The following is an 18,930-nucleotide window of genomic DNA, read 5'->3' on the forward strand; positions in this document are numbered from 1 at the left end:
TTCAAGTCTCAGGAACTCTTGCTGAAGAAGTCTAAAGACATGACACAGTTGGTCTGTCAGCCTTTGGTGATGAAGTACCCATACAGTTGTAAAATAAAAAGCCCACTGGTATATAATATTTGACCGGTTTAGTGTAATCAGGATCCGGTTTAGTTGAAATAGGTCATTTTGCGACGAAAATAGGTTAAGTTTAGTTATGATAGGTTCGAAAGTCGAAACTGAAGAAGGCTTCTCTCCTAACTACCGATAGAACAAATGAAGTTGATTATTGGCTTTCTTTCCCAACTAACTCTCTGTTTTATTTTATTTTCCTACTAAACTTTACCAGCAATTATTTTGGTTTTTGCTTACAGATTTTTTTTTTTTGAAGAAATGTTCTAATTAGTCCCACGGAACATTCAATGTAACTGATTCTGTTTTTAGTCCTGAATGTCCGAAACCTATAAAGTTCCGTTTTGGACAAGAGAGACGTGCTTGGAGACCAAATATTTGACCACCTTTTTTATTTGTTTACGACTAAAATGATTGACCACATGAGAATAAAATTTTTGCTAATATATTTCATCACTTGATTCAATTGTATACACCTTCTATTTTATTTACAGTTTATAAGAAAATACCCATTGTAAAATTGCAAAGAAAAAGTTAGTTGTATTGTCTCCACTTTGGACGATATATTCCTAATTAAGGCTTAGAAAAAACGTTGATTAGGTCTGAAAATATTTATCTTTAATTATTATGGACGATATTTGATACATGAAATAAATTTTTGTCAGTGTAGGATATCGATATTTATTATATGTGAATACGTAGCTTGCCAAGATTACAGAAACGTAGATGAGTATTGGTGGCTTGAAGTAGCGGGTGTAGGTTAGAACTTAGAAACAACAAACCTTAAATTAATACTATACGAAGAGACGTTGAGAGGCTAACGAAATCCTGCCCACACCAAGCAATCTCTAGTCTATGCTCTTATTTTCTACGATATTATATATTCTATAATTATTATAACTAAATAAAATCCTAGTTGTAAAATAAAGGAAAGAAAAAGGTAGATTACGTAGAAGGGGGTGTTTTGTTGGTTAGGGAAGACGTTGGCATCAGTCGCCGGTAGAGAGGTCCGTCCAAACCCTCCCGACTCTCTAACGGATTTTGTTTTATTTTATTTTAATTTTCATCATATAAAATGTATATATATATATATATATATATATTTTCTTTTGGTAAAGACATAAAATGTATATTAGACGAAAAAAAAGAAGAAGACATAAAATGTATATTATATATATACTCGCAATAATATAGACTATGTATATATATACGTGCAGGTGCTCTTCAGCTTTCTTCTTGTTCCCACATACCCATCTTCCCCAACCTTTTCCCAAGAAAAAAAAAACTTAGGGTTTTAATTTCTTATATATGTACATAAAATACATGAACACAACAAATTTTTTGCGTGCGTTATTGATATAGAATCTGTGTGTTTTTCTTTTTCTTTGTTCTTGTATTGGTTTGGATCGGTATACTTAGTTAATTACGTAATTAAATAGATCGGCGTGAAGAAGAAAAATGATCATGTGCAGCCGAGGCCATTGGAGACCAGCTGAAGACGAGAAGCTCAAGGATCTTGTCGAACAATACGGTCCTCACAATTGGAACGCCATTGCTCTCAAGCTTCCTGGTCGCTCTGGTAATTGATATCTTCTAGGGTTTGTCCATATATACAAAACTAGCTAGGGTTAATTTTGATACTTTGATATATATATACATATGAATTAATTGTATTGGTGTATATATGCAGGTAAGAGTTGTAGATTGAGATGGTTTAATCAATTGGATCCAAGGATCAACCGAAACCCTTTCACGGAAGAAGAAGAAGAAAGACTTTTAGCGGCTCATCGGATCCATGGGAACAGATGGTCCATCATCGCAAGGCTTTTCCCTGGAAGAACTGATAACGCCGTCAAGAACCATTGGCACGTCATCATGGCTCGTCGCACACGCCAAACCTCTAAGCCTCGTCTTCTTCCCTCGACGACTTCGTCTTCTTCTTTAATGGCGAGTGAACAAATCATGATGAGTTCTGGTGGTTATAATCATAATTATAGTTCCGATGATCGGAAGAAAATATTTCCAGCAGACTTTATAAATTTCCCTTACAAATTCTCTCATATCAATCATCTTCACTTCCTAAAGGAGTTTTTCACCGGAAAGATCGCTTTAAATCACAAAGGTAAACTCAAAATGATGGAGAAGGATCCATTTTCTATAGATGTGTTTGCATGTATATGAGTCTTGCACGGATTATTGATGAAAAAGGTATATATGTTCCAAAATTTTGAAATGAAGTTTAGCCGAATTTTTTTACTTTTCAAAGAGTTTAGCCGACTTTTTCATTTGCATAATCATTTTTCTAATGAACTTCAAAATTATGTGACAAAATTAGTTGCATGTTTTTTCTTGTACTCATCATCATATATTGTTTCCGTCATTACATGAAGTCATCTCTATATATTTAACATAGTTGCAATCCACATAGCTTATAATTTCGTCCTTCTTTTATCGTTTGGATCGCAGCAAATCAGAGTAAAAAGCCTATGGAGTTCTACAATTTTCTACAAGTAAACACAGATTCAAACAAGAGCGAGATTATAGATCAAGATTCAGGTCAAAGCAAACGCAGTGACTCGGACACCAAACATGAAAGTCATGTTCCATTCTTCGACTTTTTATCCGTTGGAAACTCTGCCTCCTAGGATTAGTTTTTTTGCAGTAACTCCTAAATTTCTAGATTAACTATTTAGTCCGTATACGTACGAGATTATCTAGGTCGTTAGCATGTATGCTTGATGTGTATAATCACTAACTAGTGAGCTATTACCTGCGAAAATTGTAAGAAAAATACATAATGTTGATGTATCACACATTCTCAATGTCTGTAAAATTTCCATCGAGTTGTTAACTATCAAAGTTATCCGTTTGAATGTATTTGTTTAATTTGTCTTGAATGAGATGAATAACATGTTTAAATGTTTAATTCTGTTACCAACAATTTAATTATATATATATAACGATTAATTGCTAGTTTGTTTCTTATTAAATTTGTATCATATTTATTCAACGTTCAAACAAATCACCGTTCAATTGTTTATGCATAACCCGATCATGAACTCGACCTCGAGAGGCCACAATATTATCAAAATTTGAAAGTATATATGTACAGTTGAAATCTTATATCGTTGAGATTATAACATGAAAAAAATCCAATGTTTGATGAAGAAGCAAAAGGTGTTGGAAAACTCTTTTTACTTCTTACTTTCCTTAATCGTTTTCTTACAACAACACAACCATTATGTAGTTCTTGTACTTAATCTAATTAGAAATTTGTTAATAACCAAGACCCACCCTTAATTGGGCCTTGTTCACCTCTGGGCCCAATGGCCTTTTTCTCTCTTTTCCTTCACTCTTCTTCTTCTTCTTCTTCTTCTTCTTCTTCTTCTTCTTCTTCTTCTTCCTCGTGCATACCTTGCTGTAGTTCCCTCTTTTCCTTCACTTGCTCCCTCATAGTTCGAACCCGTGCATACCTTTTAATTTCTGTTGAATTTCTCATTGTCTTTGGTATGGTCCTAATCTCAATACGTCTCTGTTTCTCATCCATCTCTCCAGGGATCTGAAATTTCTTCCTCTGCATGTGCTCTCGTGGTTTCTTCCTTGATAATTCCTTGCTCATTCCCTGCATGTGACTCCCGATCATCGTCTTCCTCTTCCAAGTTACGAATCAAAATCATAGCCGAGATTCAGATTTCATAGACAATGGCGACTAAGGCGGCTTCGTCTTCCAGCCTCCCCAAATCTGGAGCCATTTCCAAAGGCTACAATTTCGCTTCGACTTGGGAACAGGTAATCACACAATCTGATGATCCAGGAAGATCCATTGATCAGTCTAGTGTCTGGATCTGAATGATGCTCTGTTTGTTGAGAATATACTGAATTGAAATTCCCGTTGCAGAGCGCTCCTTTGACAGAGCAGCAACAAGCAGCTATTGTTTCTTTATCCCACGCAGTCGCTGAGCGGCCATTTCCTGCCAATCTTGTGAGTCTAATGTTATTAGTTTTGGATTTAGTTCAGAATGTTTTCCCTTTTTTGTGGTTTGATGTCAGTGTTAGTTCATGGTTTTAGGTACATGAGCATGTTCACAGGCCTGAGAATGGCTTGTCTGTCTCCGTGGAGGACACACATTTGGGAGATTCTGGAGCAATTGAAGCTGTTTTGGTTAATACAAATCAGGTAGTCTCTTGTACTGCTACTTGATATTCCAATGCTTAGCTGATTTGCAGTATTATAGGAGTTGCTTTTGTATTTGTGGGCATCTCTTTTTTCTTGCATCTTTATATGTGTACTAATGCGTCTTCATTTTGACGTATGTTGGTTTTATTACAGTTCTACAAATGGTTTACTGATCTTGAATCAGCGATGAAGTCTGAGGTTAGTCCGTTAGTGAAAGTCATGTTGTACCTTGGTTAAAAGTTGGGAAAGATTACTTGAAATGTGTCTAAAATGATTTTCTCTTTTTCTGAGTTAGACAGAGGAAAAGTATCGGCACTATGTTAGTACTTTAACTGAGCGCATCCAGACGTGTGATAATATACTTCACCAGGCAGGTTTTCAACAAGTTTTATGAATTGCTGTGGTCTTATCTTGCCAATAAATTATAACACGTCTGCTTCATTATTGAACTTGGGATTTCTCCTGCGCAGGTTGATGAAACACTTGACCTATTTAACGAACTGCAGCTACAACATCAAGGAGTAACAACAAAGACTAAAACTCTTCATGACGCATGTGACCGACTGGTACCGTTTCCTCTTGTCTTTTATGCAGCAAGATTATTTATTGTTTCTCTTAATCTCTTGCATGTTTTCCCGTCCTACCTGCTATACATAATCAAAATGACAAACAAAAGTTGCTTAATGCATCATGGCTGTTCAAGAGTTTCTGACTCACACTATTTGACTGTTGTTGTTTGCTTGGCTGAGCTAATTTTCACTTTCTTCCACTTTTTCTAGTTAATGGAGAAGCAGAAATTGATGGAATTTGCAGAAGCTCTAAGGAGTAAGCTCAACTATTTTGATGAACTGGAGAATGTAAGATTTACATTCTGGCCTACCGACATAATTTTTGGCACATATTAAAGTATCAGCATGTAGTTGCTTCGGATGGTGCTCTTGTTTTATTCATTAACGTAATATATTTGAATTTTGGCCTACTTGTGGTACTTTAGCTCATAGTTCTTTACTGAAGACTGGTTGTAGATTTACGAGGAAATAACTCAACAAGGTGTTAAACTGCTCTAATATCTTCTTCTTTCTTTTTTTCGCAGGTATCCTCTAATTTTTATTCACCAAATATGAATGTATCAAACTCAAACTTTCTCCCACTACTGAAACGGCTGGATGAGTGCATATCGTGAGTAAATTGATTTTACATTCAATATTATGAAATTTACATCCACTACTTGGCAATTTTCCATAAGAATGCCGCACTAATTCTTTCATTTCCCTTGAATTGATTGTAATATGTCTCTTTTACCTTGAATTCTGTAGGTACATCGAAGATAATCCTCAATATGCGGAGTCGAGTGTTTATTTGCTCAAATTTCGTCAACTCCAGGTACTACAAAGAGCCCTTCCTGTCTCTGTCTCTCTTCCCTCTCTTTGTCTCACAGAGAGACGCGTGGGTTACAGTTCATACGCATGCACAAACTCATACATTGTTTCCAGAATTTATAGGGAGATTAGTATCTTGTAATTTGTTATAGAATATACTAACATTTATATATGTTACAGTCACGGGCCTTGGGCATGATTCGAACTTACATCCTTGCAGTGCTTAAAACGGCTGCTTCTCAGGTATTTTCTCTTTCTAATATGCATCTATTCTTTTACAGCTTACAGTAAGCATGTAAATGGTTCTCATAACTGTGTATATTCATATATTGCATATCTTTATGCATGTAATCTATGCAGGTAGAGTGAATTGTTAGGTAAGGTTATACCTTAGTTTCACTAAGACATACAAATTAATTCCATTGTCAGGTTCAGGCAGCATTTCGTGGGACAGGTGGAAACAAAACATCTGTCTCGGAGGGTGTCGAGGCATCTGTTATATATGTTCGCTTCAAGGCTGCTGCAAATGAGGTGATACATTTTGATGTTCTTCCCATGTTAGTGCAGAAATGCTAGGTCACAATATTAATGAAAATGAGCTTTTGTAGCATTATTCGATGTCAATTTTGCGATTGAGATTATGGCATGGCGATATTTTCTTTCTTATGACATTAAACAATCGAAAAAATATTGGTCCAGCTTAAACCTGTATTGGAGGAGATTGAGAGTAGGTCAGCAAGAAAGGAATATGTCCAAATCCTTGCAGAATGCCACAGACTATACTGTGAACAACGGCTCTCGCTTGTGAGTTCATTTTCTGGAATACAATTTGGTTTAGTTTCTATCTGCAAGTTACTAGAATCGCCTGTTTATTACTCATTTCACATTATCAGGTCAAAGGCATAGTGCACCAACGAGTATCTGATTTCGCCAAGAAAGAGGCACTGCCATCTTTAACTAGATCGGGTTGTGCATATCTGATGCAGGTATATGAAGGAACATAAAGGATAATATGTTACTTTACTCATGAGGGTTAATAGGAGCTATACCAGTTTAGTAGAAAAGGACATTCCTTCCATCATAAGTGATAGAAACATATAGGAAAATGAGGATATTAATATAGTTGTTAATCTGTGAGATTTCAAAGGTAAGATGAAGGTCTGTTTGAGAGAGACAATGGCTGGATTATCAGCTTTAGCAACTGAGGATAACGGATTTGGTTTTGCAGAACATGAAATTTCTGCACCACATGTATTAACCTTCATTATGAATTTCAGGTTTGTCATATGGAGCATCAACTGTTTACTCATTTCTTTCCAGCATCGTCAGAAGAAGTTTCGAGTCTGGCACCTTTAGTGGATCCTTTGTAAGCTTTTCTCTGCCGTGCTGTATATGTTCTTTGAATCTGATTATGAATTCTTAAAAGTTTAGAGGTTTAGAGAAATGAGTAAGCATAAGTGATGTTTTGAATTTGGAGCATATATGAACTTTTATGGCTAGTATCTTCCGATTTTTTTTCCGTTTGTTATTATCTTATGATGAACTATTGTTGCTGTAGTCGGTGAATCCACTACACTGTAGTCAATTTTCTTTGAATCTGAATAATACTTCTTAAAAGTGTGTGATTCAGAAATATGAGTAAGTGTAACTGATCCAGATTGTTTTCGGTAGATATATCTTATGCGGTGCATCCAATTGATCACATTTGCTTGTTCCTGAACAGGTCTACGTACTTGTATGACATTTTACGCCCAAAATTAATTCACGAAGCAAATATTGATCTTCTATGTGAGCTCGTTCATATCCTTAAAGTTGAAGTCCTGGGAGACCAGTCAGCTAGACAGAGTGAACCCCTGGCCGGACTGAGGCCTACATTACAAAGAATTTTGGCCGATGTAAATGAGAGATTGACTTTCCGTGCCAGAACATATATTAGAGATGAGGTACCGTATTTAACTTACCAGCAAATACTGGAATAGTTTCCCACAAGTCCTTTACCTTGGCCTTTACTTCCATATGTGTGGCCTTGTCATCTGCTATTATGTAGAAACTGTGAACTTTGTATGTTGTCACCAGTAAGACGAGTCACCCTACTATTAATATGATGAAATTGGGTTATAACTGTGATACTGCACGACTTTTTAGTGGAGAGATTTGTTAGTTTCGGCTATGTCACCCTGTTTAGTCTTAAAGGACTTTGCTTTCCTTGAGTTGCTCTGTTTGAATCTCCTTCTCACTTCTGCAGATTGCAAATTATACCCCCTCTGATGAAGATCTGGATTATCCTGCAAAGCTGGAAGGATCTCCTAATACAACATCTGAAACTGATCTCAGGGTAGAATGACATTCTCAAATTAGTTCTATGGGTTTAGTAATCTTTAGCTGTATACTTATATTCTAAGGTGCAGGATGATGAAAACGCTGATGTGTTTAAGACTTGGTATCCACCTCTTGAAAAGACTCTCTCTTGTCTATCTAAATTATATCGTTGCTTGGAGCAGGCCGTCTTCACTGGATTAGCACAGGCAAGACTATCAGTAACTTTATTGCTTCCATTCTGTCAAAAGATACCAATTCATTTTAAGAAAATTTGTGTAACAAAACTTCTTTTCTGCTCCACAGGAAGCTGTAGAAGTTTGCTCACTGTCAATTCAAGTAAGCAAGCTAGAAAACCAGATTTTCCTCACCTTGATATTTGTTTCCGTTTCACTTGTCCTTATTTTCATTGGCATTATCAAATTTTGATTACACGAAGATGTGCCATTTCTTGTTGTTTTGGTTTAATTACCAAGCTTTTACATCTACTCCGCGTTACCATAGTTGAGATGTCTACATTATTTTGTCAAATATGCAACAGAAAGCCAGCAAGCTTATCATTAAGCGATCAACTACAATGGATGGCCAGCTTTTCCTTATCAAGCATCTCCTTATCTTGAGAGAACAGGTTACGGCTGATCTATCTTAAGTTTGCTTCTTTTGCTATTAAGTGATGATTTTAAACAATTTTTTATTTTCCAGATTGCCCCTTTTGACATAGAATTTTCAGTAACCCATAAGGAGCTTGATTTCTCTCATTTACTGGTTAGTTCCTCAACATTCAAGTCTACTTCGTATGATAGATCTAATTTTTTCTTTATCGCCTTTTGAGAGGTTCTTATCTTTATACAGATTTCAGATGTTTTTCCTCCTTCAGTTTCTTTCTTTGTTGATGACTTTGCTAACTTTCTCCAATAATCCATGTCAAAAATGTGGTTAGGAACACTTGAGGAGGATACTTAGAGGTCAAGCGTCACTTTTTGACTGGTCTAGGTCAACCTCTCTAGCAAGGACCCTGTCACCTCGAGTTTTGGAGAGTCAAATAGATGCCAAAAAGGTTAGGGATTTTTTCTCTTCCTTCCACTATCATTTGCAGATTTGCTTCATCTTTACATAAAAGCTCGCCACTAAGATGTGTTGATTTCATTTTACAATTTTCTGTGAGACTTCTGTACTAGTATTGGTGAAAGATTATAAATTTTGTTTCGGTCTGGGTTATGATTTTGCCATGCTAGTAGGCTCAAGTAATATGGCAAGTTGTTGGTTGTATCTGGCTCCTTGCATTACTTGATATGAATGGGAATGATGCATAGACCTTTATTTTCGCAGGAACTGGAAAAATGTCTTAAGACAACTTGTGAGGAGTTCATCATGTCAGTAACTAAGCTAGTTGTGGATCCTATGCTTTCATTTGTGACGAAGGTGGGTTGCTCCTTTCCTTTTTATCTGAGAAAAATGTTTTTCACAGTTTTGTTAAGATTCTAGGCGTCCTCGAAAAAGTTTAAGTCAGCATCTTTTGCACTGTCTGGTTTTAAGTTGTGTCGAAGACACATCCATCTACAATGTACTGATAATGAGGGAGAGGATCTGTCTTATCTAAAGAATTTCCTCTCCTAATGGAATAGTGTAACAGTTTTGCTATGTTTATACATGGTATACTTGTATATGCAGGTCACAGCCATAAAAGTTGCTCTTTCCTCCGGAACTCAGAATCACAAAGTTGATTCTGTCATGGCTAAGCCGCTGAAGGAACAAGCTTTCGCGACACCAGATAAGGTGGTTGAACTTGTTCAAAAGGTATGAGATAGATAATGTACTGTTTAAGTTTTTTCTTTTTCTTCAAGGTATATCTCAGAAATAGAGATGGCAGCTATTTCTTGTTCCCTATGCAGCTTCCTCTACAGAAGCATGATATTGAAAACTCTGTTCATAGGCAGTTCGTTAGCCTCTAAGTGCTAAATGATACCTTGAACATGCATTTGTGGTTCCTTAGGTTATGCTCAGACAGTGAGTGATTCGATATGAAAAGAGAGAATCAGTGTAGATCATATATATAACCCGCAATGGTTTTTTGCATATTTAAGCTTTAATTACCTTCATAACTCAGAATGCAAAACCACATCTCTCCTCCACACATATGGATATACTGATTTGTATTTCAACCAGGTATACGCTGCGATACAACAAGAGTTGCTTCCGATTTTAGCAAAAATGAAACTCTATTTGCAAAACCCATCAACAAGGACCATACTTTTCAAGCCGATCAAGTAAGTCCATTTCTCTGCAACTTTATCAACCATGTATATTATCTTTGGCTGGTTTGTATATGTGCGGTTACTTGTTCTAATCCCTTATGTTTGAACCCAAATCTCTTGCGCTAATTACTTTGAATACTAAATGTGCATCATCATCCGATGATATGTTTTATATTCAGGACAAATATAGTGGAAGCTCATACGCAAGTGGAGTCTTTGCTCAAAGCTGAGTACTCAGCTGAAGAACAAGCCAATATTAATATGATCTCCATTCAGGATTTGCAAACCCAACTCGACAATTTCCTTTAAGGTCATGGCTCAATCGATGTTTTTGTGATGTCCGTACTTCCTCTGGTTATATCTTATATAATGACTTTGATTCTTTTGACTCCTTTTAGCTACTTTACAAGAGTTCGCTTTAGAAGAATACATATTATTTTGTATCCAAGAACTCATACATCTTGGTCTCTCTACATTCGATCTATCTACGGTCAAAAAGTGTAGATCATATGCTTATATAAGACTAGCTATCAAGTTCTTTTTTGGTTACCTGCTTGCTTCATGGATGAATGGTATAAATACGGACAAACAAAAACATGTACCACGCATTTGAATTCTTAAAATCAATTCTTGTTTCACCTCTGTCAAGACATAAAAATCAATTGGAATTCTTAAAATCAATTCTTGTTTCGTCTAATAACGTAGAATTTTAAAGGAAGCAATTGGAATCCGAATCTTTAGATTTTAGCAATATGATTAAAAAAAATTCAGTAGAACACAATTTATGCATTATATACATACACACTTATCATATAATGGAAAGAGGACAGCGACATAAGAATATTGAAAAGAAAACACATCCCAACTCTGGAGAAACAAATCCCTAATTAGCTAACAATGGCGAGGGGAGAATCGGAGGGAGAGAGCTCAGGAAGTGAACGAGAGAGTTCGAGCTCGAGTTCCGGCAACGAATCGGAGCCAACAAAGGGGACGATCTCGAAATATGAGAAGCAGAGGTTGTCAAGGATCGCTGAGAACAAAGCGAGATTGGATGCACTCGGCATCTCTAAAGCCGCCAAGGCTCTTCTGTCACCATCTCCAGTTTCGAAAAAACGTAGAGTTAAGCGGAATTCCGGTGAAGAAGACGATGATTATACACCCGTAATCGCCGACGGTGATGGTGATGAGGACGATGACGAAGTAGAAGAAATAGACGAAGACGAGGAGTTTCTGTGTAAAAGAAAGAACAAGTCCTCTGCATCCAAGAGAAAAGTCTCATCTAGGAAGATTTTGAATACATCAGTTTCCCTTGGTGAGGATGATGATGACTTAGACAAGGCAATAGCGCTTTCTCTACAGGGCTCTGTTGCAGGAAGCGATAAAGAGGCTGCAACTATGAAGAAGAAAAGACCGGAATTGATGAGCAAGACGCAGATGACACAGGATGAATTGGTCATGTACTTCTGTCAGTTTGATGAAGGTGGAAAAGGGTTCATTACTCTGAGAGATGTGGCGAAAATGGCAACTGTGCATGACTTCACATGGACAGAAGAGGAATTACAAGACATGATTCGTTGCTTTGACATGGACAAGGACGGAAAGCTAAGCTTGGATGAGTTCAGGAAGATTGTGTCGCGATGTCGCATGTTGAAAGGTTCTTGATTTAATCTGTAAGTTAGGCTGTGATTTTGGGTGACTACTTGTTTTTTTTTTGTTTTTTTGTCGTCACCTTTGCATTACTTAAAAACATTCAACTTACATCAGTCCAGGATATTACATAAGTCATCTTCTTAGACCTTGCTATTTTTGCTAGCTTATCAGCTACATTGTTAAGAGTACGAGGAATTTTACAGAACTGAGAAGAAATATAAGTCTTAGCAAGGTTCTTGATATCCTGAATATATGATGCTAGATCATTGTTTGTGGTGGTTCCTTTTGGCAGACTCTCATTGGACTCCAATGCGGCGATATTGTGATATAAGTTTGATGCATCACCACAGAACAGTACATTTGTATAGCCTAGGCGTCCAACTTGAAAGAGTGCTGATCTGAGTGCCTCTGCTTCAGCTTCTTCTGGTGTGCTGGTTGGTGGTATGGATGCCATTCCTTTAAGAATAATGTTTTCCTGTTTATCATAGAGTACCCAACCTATTCCTGCACAGTCAGTCATTGAAAGCCATGAAGCATCTACACAGCAGCAATACTCCTATTTTTTTTGGATTTGTTATCTTCTTCCATGCCACCCATGGAATTTTATGTCTATCCTTAGTGCTAGACCACCAAAATCTTCTCATAGCACTAGTAATTTGATTAAGTAACCGGGATGGCAACAAGAAACAAGACATGCTGTAGGAGGGAAAGGCAGTTACCACCGCTTTAAGGAGGACCTCTCTACCTGCAGGTGAAAGGAATGCATTGTACCAATTATCCATTTTTTGATTTATTCGCTGAGCAAGATAAGAAAACGCATTAGTTCTGTTTCGCCCAATAAACTCAGGAAGTCCCAAGTATCTTCCAAAACCACCCACTTTGTGGATTCCGAGAATGTGTCCAAGTTTTTTTTGCTCCTCTTCACTAACTCCTTTACCATAAGTGATAGCGGACTTTTGAAAGTTGATGGACTGACCTGAAGCTTGTTCATACTGTTGGAGAATAGTGAGTAGAGATGAACATTCCTCTTCAGATGTTCTACATAACAGCAAAGAATCATCTGCAAATAATAGATGAGAAATGGGAGGTCCATTTCTGCTTGCTTTAAAACCATGAAGCTTTCCTGTTTTTATAGAGGTTTGTATAAGAGCTGAGGGTGACTACTTGTTTAATGATGACTCTTGTTTTCTCTAAAAAAAAAAAAAATATATATTGAAAAGAAAGAACCCTAATTTTTAAATTTAGGAATTTTTATTTTAATTGACCAGTGAATATGTTCGAAATCATTACCATCCATTGAAACCTCAACGTGCGTGTCTTCTTCTTCGTTTGACCTGTAATTTTAAAGCGCATTTTCTTCTTCGCATAGCAGAAGTTTTATTTCTCCTTGGATCCACTTCCACGTCTTTTTTTCTCCGGATCTTCAGCTCTGAGGATTTTTAAAGCTTTTAAGCGCTTATTGGAGTTCGTATGAGCAAACGTGAGTCTTGTCTGCCTGAAAAATCTTCTCTTGGCTTGGTTCTGAAATGTGACTGAAAGTATTGGTTTTAGGCAGATTTTGATTCTTCAATTTTTTTTCGTTAAGAGGGTTTCGTGTATCAGACAACATCTGAACAGAGAAAAGTATTTATCTTTTCTGTTGGTTACTACAGAATTGGTGGGATTTTATTGCAAAAGGTCAATAAATGGCAGACCAAAGCTCTGTTGATGGGATTTTAGAGTTTCTTAGGAATAATCGTTTCTCTAACGCTGAGGAAGCTTTGCGTAATGAGCTTAGTAACCGGTCTGACATTAATGGCTTTCTTCAGAAACTTATGCTGGAGGAAAAAGATTCAAGCAAAGATTCAAATGAAAGAGCTAATGGTAAAGAACTTCGGAGGTCAGGTTCTCGAGATAGTGAAGTCTCCAAGGAGCTGGTTGTGAAAGAAGTAGATTGTGGGACTAGCACAACTGGGTCTGTTATCAAGTGGGAAAATGGTGCGGCTGCTGAGAACCCGAGCAAGAAGGAAACGTTTGTACCAAGTGAGATGAGCTTTACATTCTCCAAGAATTCAGGTGATGCTGCTGCTCCTCCTGATGCTCATTCCTATGAATTTACTTCCGGCAATGGTACTTTGGAGCCTTATGGAAACATTGATGATAATAGTAGTAGTAGTTTGGTTGATTCATATGCAATCGAACAGTTGGCTGACATCGATAAGAAGATAGTGGAAACTGGTGAAGATATCGTTTTCTTTGGCAATAAGAGTACTTTATTGTCTGGAAATTCTAGTAAAGGGAACTCCGGGTCGAAAATAAAGAAACCAAATGAGATTGATCAGCTAGGTGAAATTTTTGGAAAGCATGACAGCTATAAGGGTAGCGTTCTTTTAAGAACTGAAGATGTCATAGATACCTCAGAGAACTGGAAAGAGCGTTCTGTTAAGACTCTTTTTCAATCTTCGAGAGGGGATGCGTCAAACAGTTACAATCTGGTTAGCAGCTCGGACAAAAGAGAGGGAAAGAAAAAGGCAGAGATTAGTGATGTGAGGGTGGCAATCAAGGAGCAGGAGAGCGAGGTGGCAAGAGCTTTATTCTTTGGTAAATCTCAATCCACTTTTGATGACAAAAACATCAGCAGCTTAGGTTTTCCACTTGTATTTGATACCCGCAAGGAAGAGTTTCCTAGGCTTCCTCCTGTTAAGCTCAAGTCTGAAGACAATCCTCTGAGTCTTCACTGTGAAGAAAAATTTGAACGTGATGGTTCAGGTCCAAGGCTAATCAATGATGATGAGGCCCTTCTCATAGGCTCATACCTTGATGTTCCCATTGGACAAGAAATTAGCTCATCAGGTTAGATTGCTTGACAATGCAGCCGCACAACTGCTAAGTCTTCATACCTTAGCTTTTTTTCATGTTATAGTATCTGCAAGTGTTTTCTCTCATTTTCTTCCTTCCCCACTCTGCTTTCTACAAGGACAATGTCGCTTCGCTTTGTACCTTTTTAGTTTAACCTTAATCTTATCAATTTTACTTCAGGTGTGAATGTAAGTTATAATCTCCTAATGATCTCATATAGGTGGAAAAAAATCTGGTGGGGGAAACTGGCTTTCAGTAAGTCAGGGAATAGCAGATCTTGTTTCTGGTTTTGCTACTATTGGTGATGGTTTAAGTGAATCTGTTGACTACCGTAATGAATACTGGGATTCTGACGAGTATGAGGATGATGGCGACATTGGGTATGTCAGGCAACCTATTGAAGATGAAACATGGTTTCTTGCCCACGAAATTGATTATCCAAGTGATCATGAGAAAGGTACGACCCGTGGAAGTCCTGATCACCATGATAGAGATGCAAACAAAGACGAGGATGATCAGTCTTATGCAGAGGATGAGTCTTATTTATCCGGTGAACGGTATCTCCAATCAAAAGATGCTGAACCTATTTCTTCAGAAAATGACCGAAGACTTACAGTCTCAGAAATTTATCCAGCTTGTAAGAAAAACGATTTATTAGCCCAATATGATGGGCAATTAATGGATGAGGACTTGCTCAATTCGATGCGGACTGAGCCTGTTTGGCAGGGTTTTGTAGCTCAGTCAAATGAACTTGTCATGTTAGGTGATAAGAAAGGCATAAATGTCCATCGAAAATCTCATCTTGATGATGTTTACGTCGAAGATGATCAGCATGATTCGGTCAGGTCAATTGGTGTGGGTATTAATAGTGATGCAGCTGATTTTGGCAGTGAAGTACGTGACAGTTTGGCTGGAGGTAGCAGTGAGGGAGATTTTGAGTACTCGCGTGATCATGATCCTGTAGCATCCAGGTTTAAACAGCTTTACTCCGAGTCAGATAAGAAACATATTGATGGCCAAAATAAGAATAAACAGAAAGCAAGTAAAAATGATTCAGGCGGAAGTTTTCATGTGAAGATTCAAACTGATGGTGATTTTTCGTTTGGCTCGTCACAAAAAGATGGGCAGTTAATGCATGCAGAATCTAGTAAATCATTATGGTCCGGCAATCGTGAAACGGTAACTAGAGATAGAAATACTGAACTTTTAAGTGCTTCAACAGCTACAGATGATATGGTTGCAACTTGGAGACAAAAAAGTAGTGATTCATCAAGTTCTCGAAGTTCTGTGAAAGAAAATAATGCAACGTCCATAAAATCTGTAAACTCATCTCCCTCTTCTCTGTCAAATTATGCTCGCGGAGAAAGAAAGCATGCTGAGAAAGAAAATGATAGCAGTGAAAGAGAGGATGGCCATGCGACAGCACTTGATGATGAAGAGGCCGTGGCTGTACAAGAGCAAGTTAGACAAATTAAGGCCCAAGAGGAGGAGTTTGAAACCTTTGACCTCAAAATTGTGCATCGAAAAAACAGGTAAGATTTCTCCCTAATTTTTTGTTTTAAATTACATCAGTAATCGCTTTATTTCCTGTTTAGAGAGCCACACATGATGTTTTCTTTTTGTCTCTGATTGTTGCGTTTCAACCCAGAAACATCATGTTAAGTAAAATTGTGAATAGCATATGAATTGAACTAACTACATTCCTTCAGTTTTGTATTGATCCGGTCCAATTTTGAGAAATTATTTTACGTTGATATGTTTCGCTGTAAATATCTTGGATAAGTATATTCTTTTGAAAAGTTAGACCAAGATTGAACTAAAAAAATTTCATCATCGTCTTAATTTTTTACTTTTATTTATAGCTGAGAGTGCTGCTCTCTTATTACTTGTTTGGCATTTATCAGGACTGGTTTCGAAGAGGAAAAGAACTTTAACGTGGTTTTAAATTCGGTCATTGCTGGGCGGTACCATGTCACTGAGTACCTTGGATCAGCAGCCTTCAGTAAAGCCATACAAGCGCATGACTTACAGACAGGAATGGATGTCTGTATAAAGATTATAAAGAACAACAAAGACTTCTTTGACCAGAGTCTTGACGAGATAAAACTTTTGAAGTATGTCAACAAGCATGATCCTGCTGACAAATACCATCTTCTACGGTTGTATGATTACTTTTACTACCGGGTAAGTGATTACATCCCTTTTGCAAAATTTGGTTTTGCTACTGTATATCAAAAGTGACCAATTGTGTCTTTCTCTTCAACAATTTTAGCACAAGTGTGAACCATATGCCTTTTATTTAATACCTTTGCAATATTTCTCTTTGTGGATTGTTTGGTGTAACGGATTCCCTGAATGTTCTTTGCAGGAGCACTTGCTAATTGTATGTGAACTTCTTAAGGCCAATCTATACGAGTTCCACAAATTTAACAGAGAATCAGGTGGTGAAGTTTATTTCACGATGCCAAGGTTGCAGGTTTGTCCACTTTATCATTACCATACATCATAGATATGTATATGTATCCGATTCCTGATCTCTTTGGGACCGTTCTGTACAGTCAATCACTATCCAGTGTCTCGAATCACTTCAGTTTCTACATGGCCTTGGACTTATACACTGTGATTTGAAGCCTGAGAATATATTGGTGAAAAGCTATAGCAGATGTGAAATAAAAGTCATTGACCTTGGAAGTAGCTGTTTCGAGACAGACCACCTATGCTCCTATGTCCAGTCAAGGTCATATCGAGCACCAGAAGTCATTTTGGGACTTCCTTATGATAAAAAGATAGATGTGTGGTCTCTTGGGTGCATTTTAGCTGAACTATGTACAGGCAACGTAAGTCCTGCATTTCCATTGACTTGGTGCATTTCTGATTTTTGCTTCATCATGTATTATTTTTTCTCATGCAAAATACGTTTCGAAGAGATAGAAAATTTCCATATCCGCATAAATTTGTTTTCTTACATGGGAACTTGATTCTCGGGCTATTAAGTAAACAGAAATTTACCAGAAACTTGTGTCATTTATACTAACACTTGATGGAGTTAAAGGTAACTGCATCATTGATGTTCTGGAGTGTCAGCTGGTTATTCATATTGTCTGGGTTGGTTGTTGATTTTTGAGGACAAGAAGGTGAATCCGTGTTTAAATATCGAGTTACTTTTGCAGGTTCTCTTCCAGAATGATTCGCCGGCCAGTTTGCTAGCAAGGGTTATGGGAATCGTAGGATCTTTCGATAATGAAATGCTTACCAAGGGACGTGATTCCCACAAATACTTCACAAAAAACCGAATGCTCTATGAGCGGAACCAGGTTAGTGTTTCCAGAGACCTTAAAGGAACATTCCCTGAACTCCAAAAACTCTGCAACTCTTAAGTTGAATGGAAGAAACATATGCTAATAAAGAACATTCTCTCTGGAAAAATTGTTTGTTCAGGAAAGCAACAGATTGGAGTACCTGATACCAAAAAGAACATCGTTGAGACATCGGCTGCCAATGGGAGACCAAGGATTCACAGACTTTGTGGCTCATCTTCTTGAGATAAACCCAAAGAAGCGTCCTTCTGCAGCAGAGGCTCTGAAGCACCCTTGGCTTTCATACCCATACGAGCCAATCTCTGCTTAAACAACTGGTGTCTTTACTTAAGCTACTAAAAGCCGCAAAACCTCAGATTAATGGAAACCTCATATGTGCAAAGGTTCAAGCCCCTTTGGTGGGTGACCCTTAATACAAGTTGTGGCTGTCTCCTTCAGTCAAAATGTGAGCTGAAAAGAAGAAAACTTTTGTGAAATTTGATTAGAGTGTAACACTGTGTTGTCAAACTTGTGATTATTATCCTCCTAGAACAGACTAAGTAGTAGAACTCTTTTTTGTATCATCTGCTGATCCTTAGTAGTTTAGTCATTTGATTATGATTTATAAATGTCATTTATGTAATTTATATATATACAGGGTACTGATCATTTTAGGTGTCATATATAGAAGTAAATTTCAGAGAGTGCTGTGCGGGAGAATCTCCTTTGGTGGTCATTGTAAGGTGGTGAATGGTATTATCAATGGGACATAAAAAAAAATTGGTTCTCGGGTTCTTAGTGTTGTAGGTTCGAGAGAGTCCATTGTTCTCTTTTGTGGTTTATCTTTGTCTCTGTTCTGTTTCTAACATCTCCCAATTCAGTACCAATAATTAGTGGAACAAAAAAAA

At 37.3% G+C, this 18,930-nt stretch overlaps 4 protein-coding genes, 1 long non-coding RNA gene and 1 pseudogene across 8 annotated transcripts; 4 read left to right on the forward strand and 2 right to left on the reverse strand.

Moving 5' to 3' along the window:
* Window positions 1-1,310: 1,310 nt before the first annotated feature.
* MYB54 (myb domain protein 54) lies at window positions 1,311-3,035 on the forward strand. Of its 2 annotated transcripts, NM_106001.3 has the most exons (3): window positions 1,311-1,690; window positions 1,802-2,233; window positions 2,578-3,035. In NM_106001.3, the coding sequence occupies exons 1-3, from the start codon at window positions 1,570-1,572 to the stop codon at window positions 2,754-2,756; spliced, it is 732 nt and encodes a 243-aa protein (NP_177484.1). In that variant the 5' UTR covers window positions 1,311-1,569; the 3' UTR covers window positions 2,757-3,035. The 2 variants fall into 2 exon arrangements, with proteins under 2 accessions (NP_177484.1, NP_001323143.1); NM_001334595.1 differs by having other exon boundaries at window positions 1,350-1,690; window positions 1,802-3,035.
* A 337-nt stretch (window positions 3,036-3,372) lies between these two features.
* Window positions 3,373-10,838, forward strand: AT1G73430 (sec34-like family protein). Of its 2 annotated transcripts, NM_001124123.2 has the most exons (26): window positions 3,373-3,566; window positions 3,667-3,900; window positions 4,010-4,093; window positions 4,181-4,288; window positions 4,442-4,486; window positions 4,584-4,658; window positions 4,759-4,854; window positions 5,068-5,145; window positions 5,382-5,467; window positions 5,605-5,671; window positions 5,848-5,910; window positions 6,097-6,198; window positions 6,367-6,471; window positions 6,561-6,653; window positions 6,945-7,033; window positions 7,391-7,610; window positions 7,913-8,002; window positions 8,076-8,192; window positions 8,290-8,322; window positions 8,525-8,611; window positions 8,686-8,748; window positions 8,924-9,040; window positions 9,313-9,405; window positions 9,655-9,780; window positions 10,150-10,250; window positions 10,418-10,831. In NM_001124123.2, the coding sequence occupies exons 2-26, from the start codon at window positions 3,814-3,816 to the stop codon at window positions 10,545-10,547; spliced, it is 2,355 nt and encodes a 784-aa protein (NP_001117595.1). In that variant the 5' UTR covers window positions 3,373-3,566; window positions 3,667-3,813; the 3' UTR covers window positions 10,548-10,831. The 2 variants fall into 2 exon arrangements, with proteins under 2 accessions (NP_001117595.1, NP_177485.2); NM_106002.4 differs by having other exon boundaries at window positions 3,373-3,900; window positions 10,418-10,838.
* A 233-nt stretch (window positions 10,839-11,071) lies between these two features.
* AT1G73440 (calmodulin-like protein) lies at window positions 11,072-12,533 on the forward strand. The gene has a single exon (NM_106003.3): window positions 11,081-12,533. It carries the CDS (start codon window positions 11,136-11,138, stop codon window positions 11,898-11,900), a length of 765 nt encoding a protein of 254 aa, NP_565064.1. The 5' UTR covers window positions 11,081-11,135; the 3' UTR covers window positions 11,901-12,533.
* On the reverse strand, window positions 11,334-11,631 carry AT1G09383. The gene has a single exon (NR_139615.1). It is a non-coding gene; the product is annotated as an other RNA (long non-coding RNA).
* AT1G73445 lies at window positions 12,334-13,068 on the reverse strand (annotated as a pseudogene; the record flags this gene model as incomplete). The annotated part of the gene is made up of 1 exon: window positions 12,334-13,068.
* Window positions 13,069-13,137: 69 nt separating this feature from the next.
* On the forward strand, window positions 13,138-18,813 carry AT1G73450 (Protein kinase superfamily protein). The gene is made up of 7 exons (NM_106004.4): window positions 13,138-14,720; window positions 14,947-16,258; window positions 16,631-16,910; window positions 17,095-17,202; window positions 17,285-17,563; window positions 17,897-18,040; window positions 18,165-18,813. Exons 1-7 carry the CDS (start codon window positions 13,574-13,576, stop codon window positions 18,351-18,353), a joined length of 3,459 nt encoding a protein of 1,152 aa, NP_177487.2. The 5' UTR covers window positions 13,138-13,573; the 3' UTR covers window positions 18,354-18,813.
* Window positions 18,814-18,930: the final 117 nt, after the last annotated feature.

This window comes from Arabidopsis thaliana (genome assembly GCF_000001735.4).
Source record: "Arabidopsis thaliana chromosome 1 sequence".
Lineage (NCBI taxonomy): Eukaryota > Viridiplantae > Streptophyta > Magnoliopsida > Brassicales > Brassicaceae > Arabidopsis > Arabidopsis thaliana.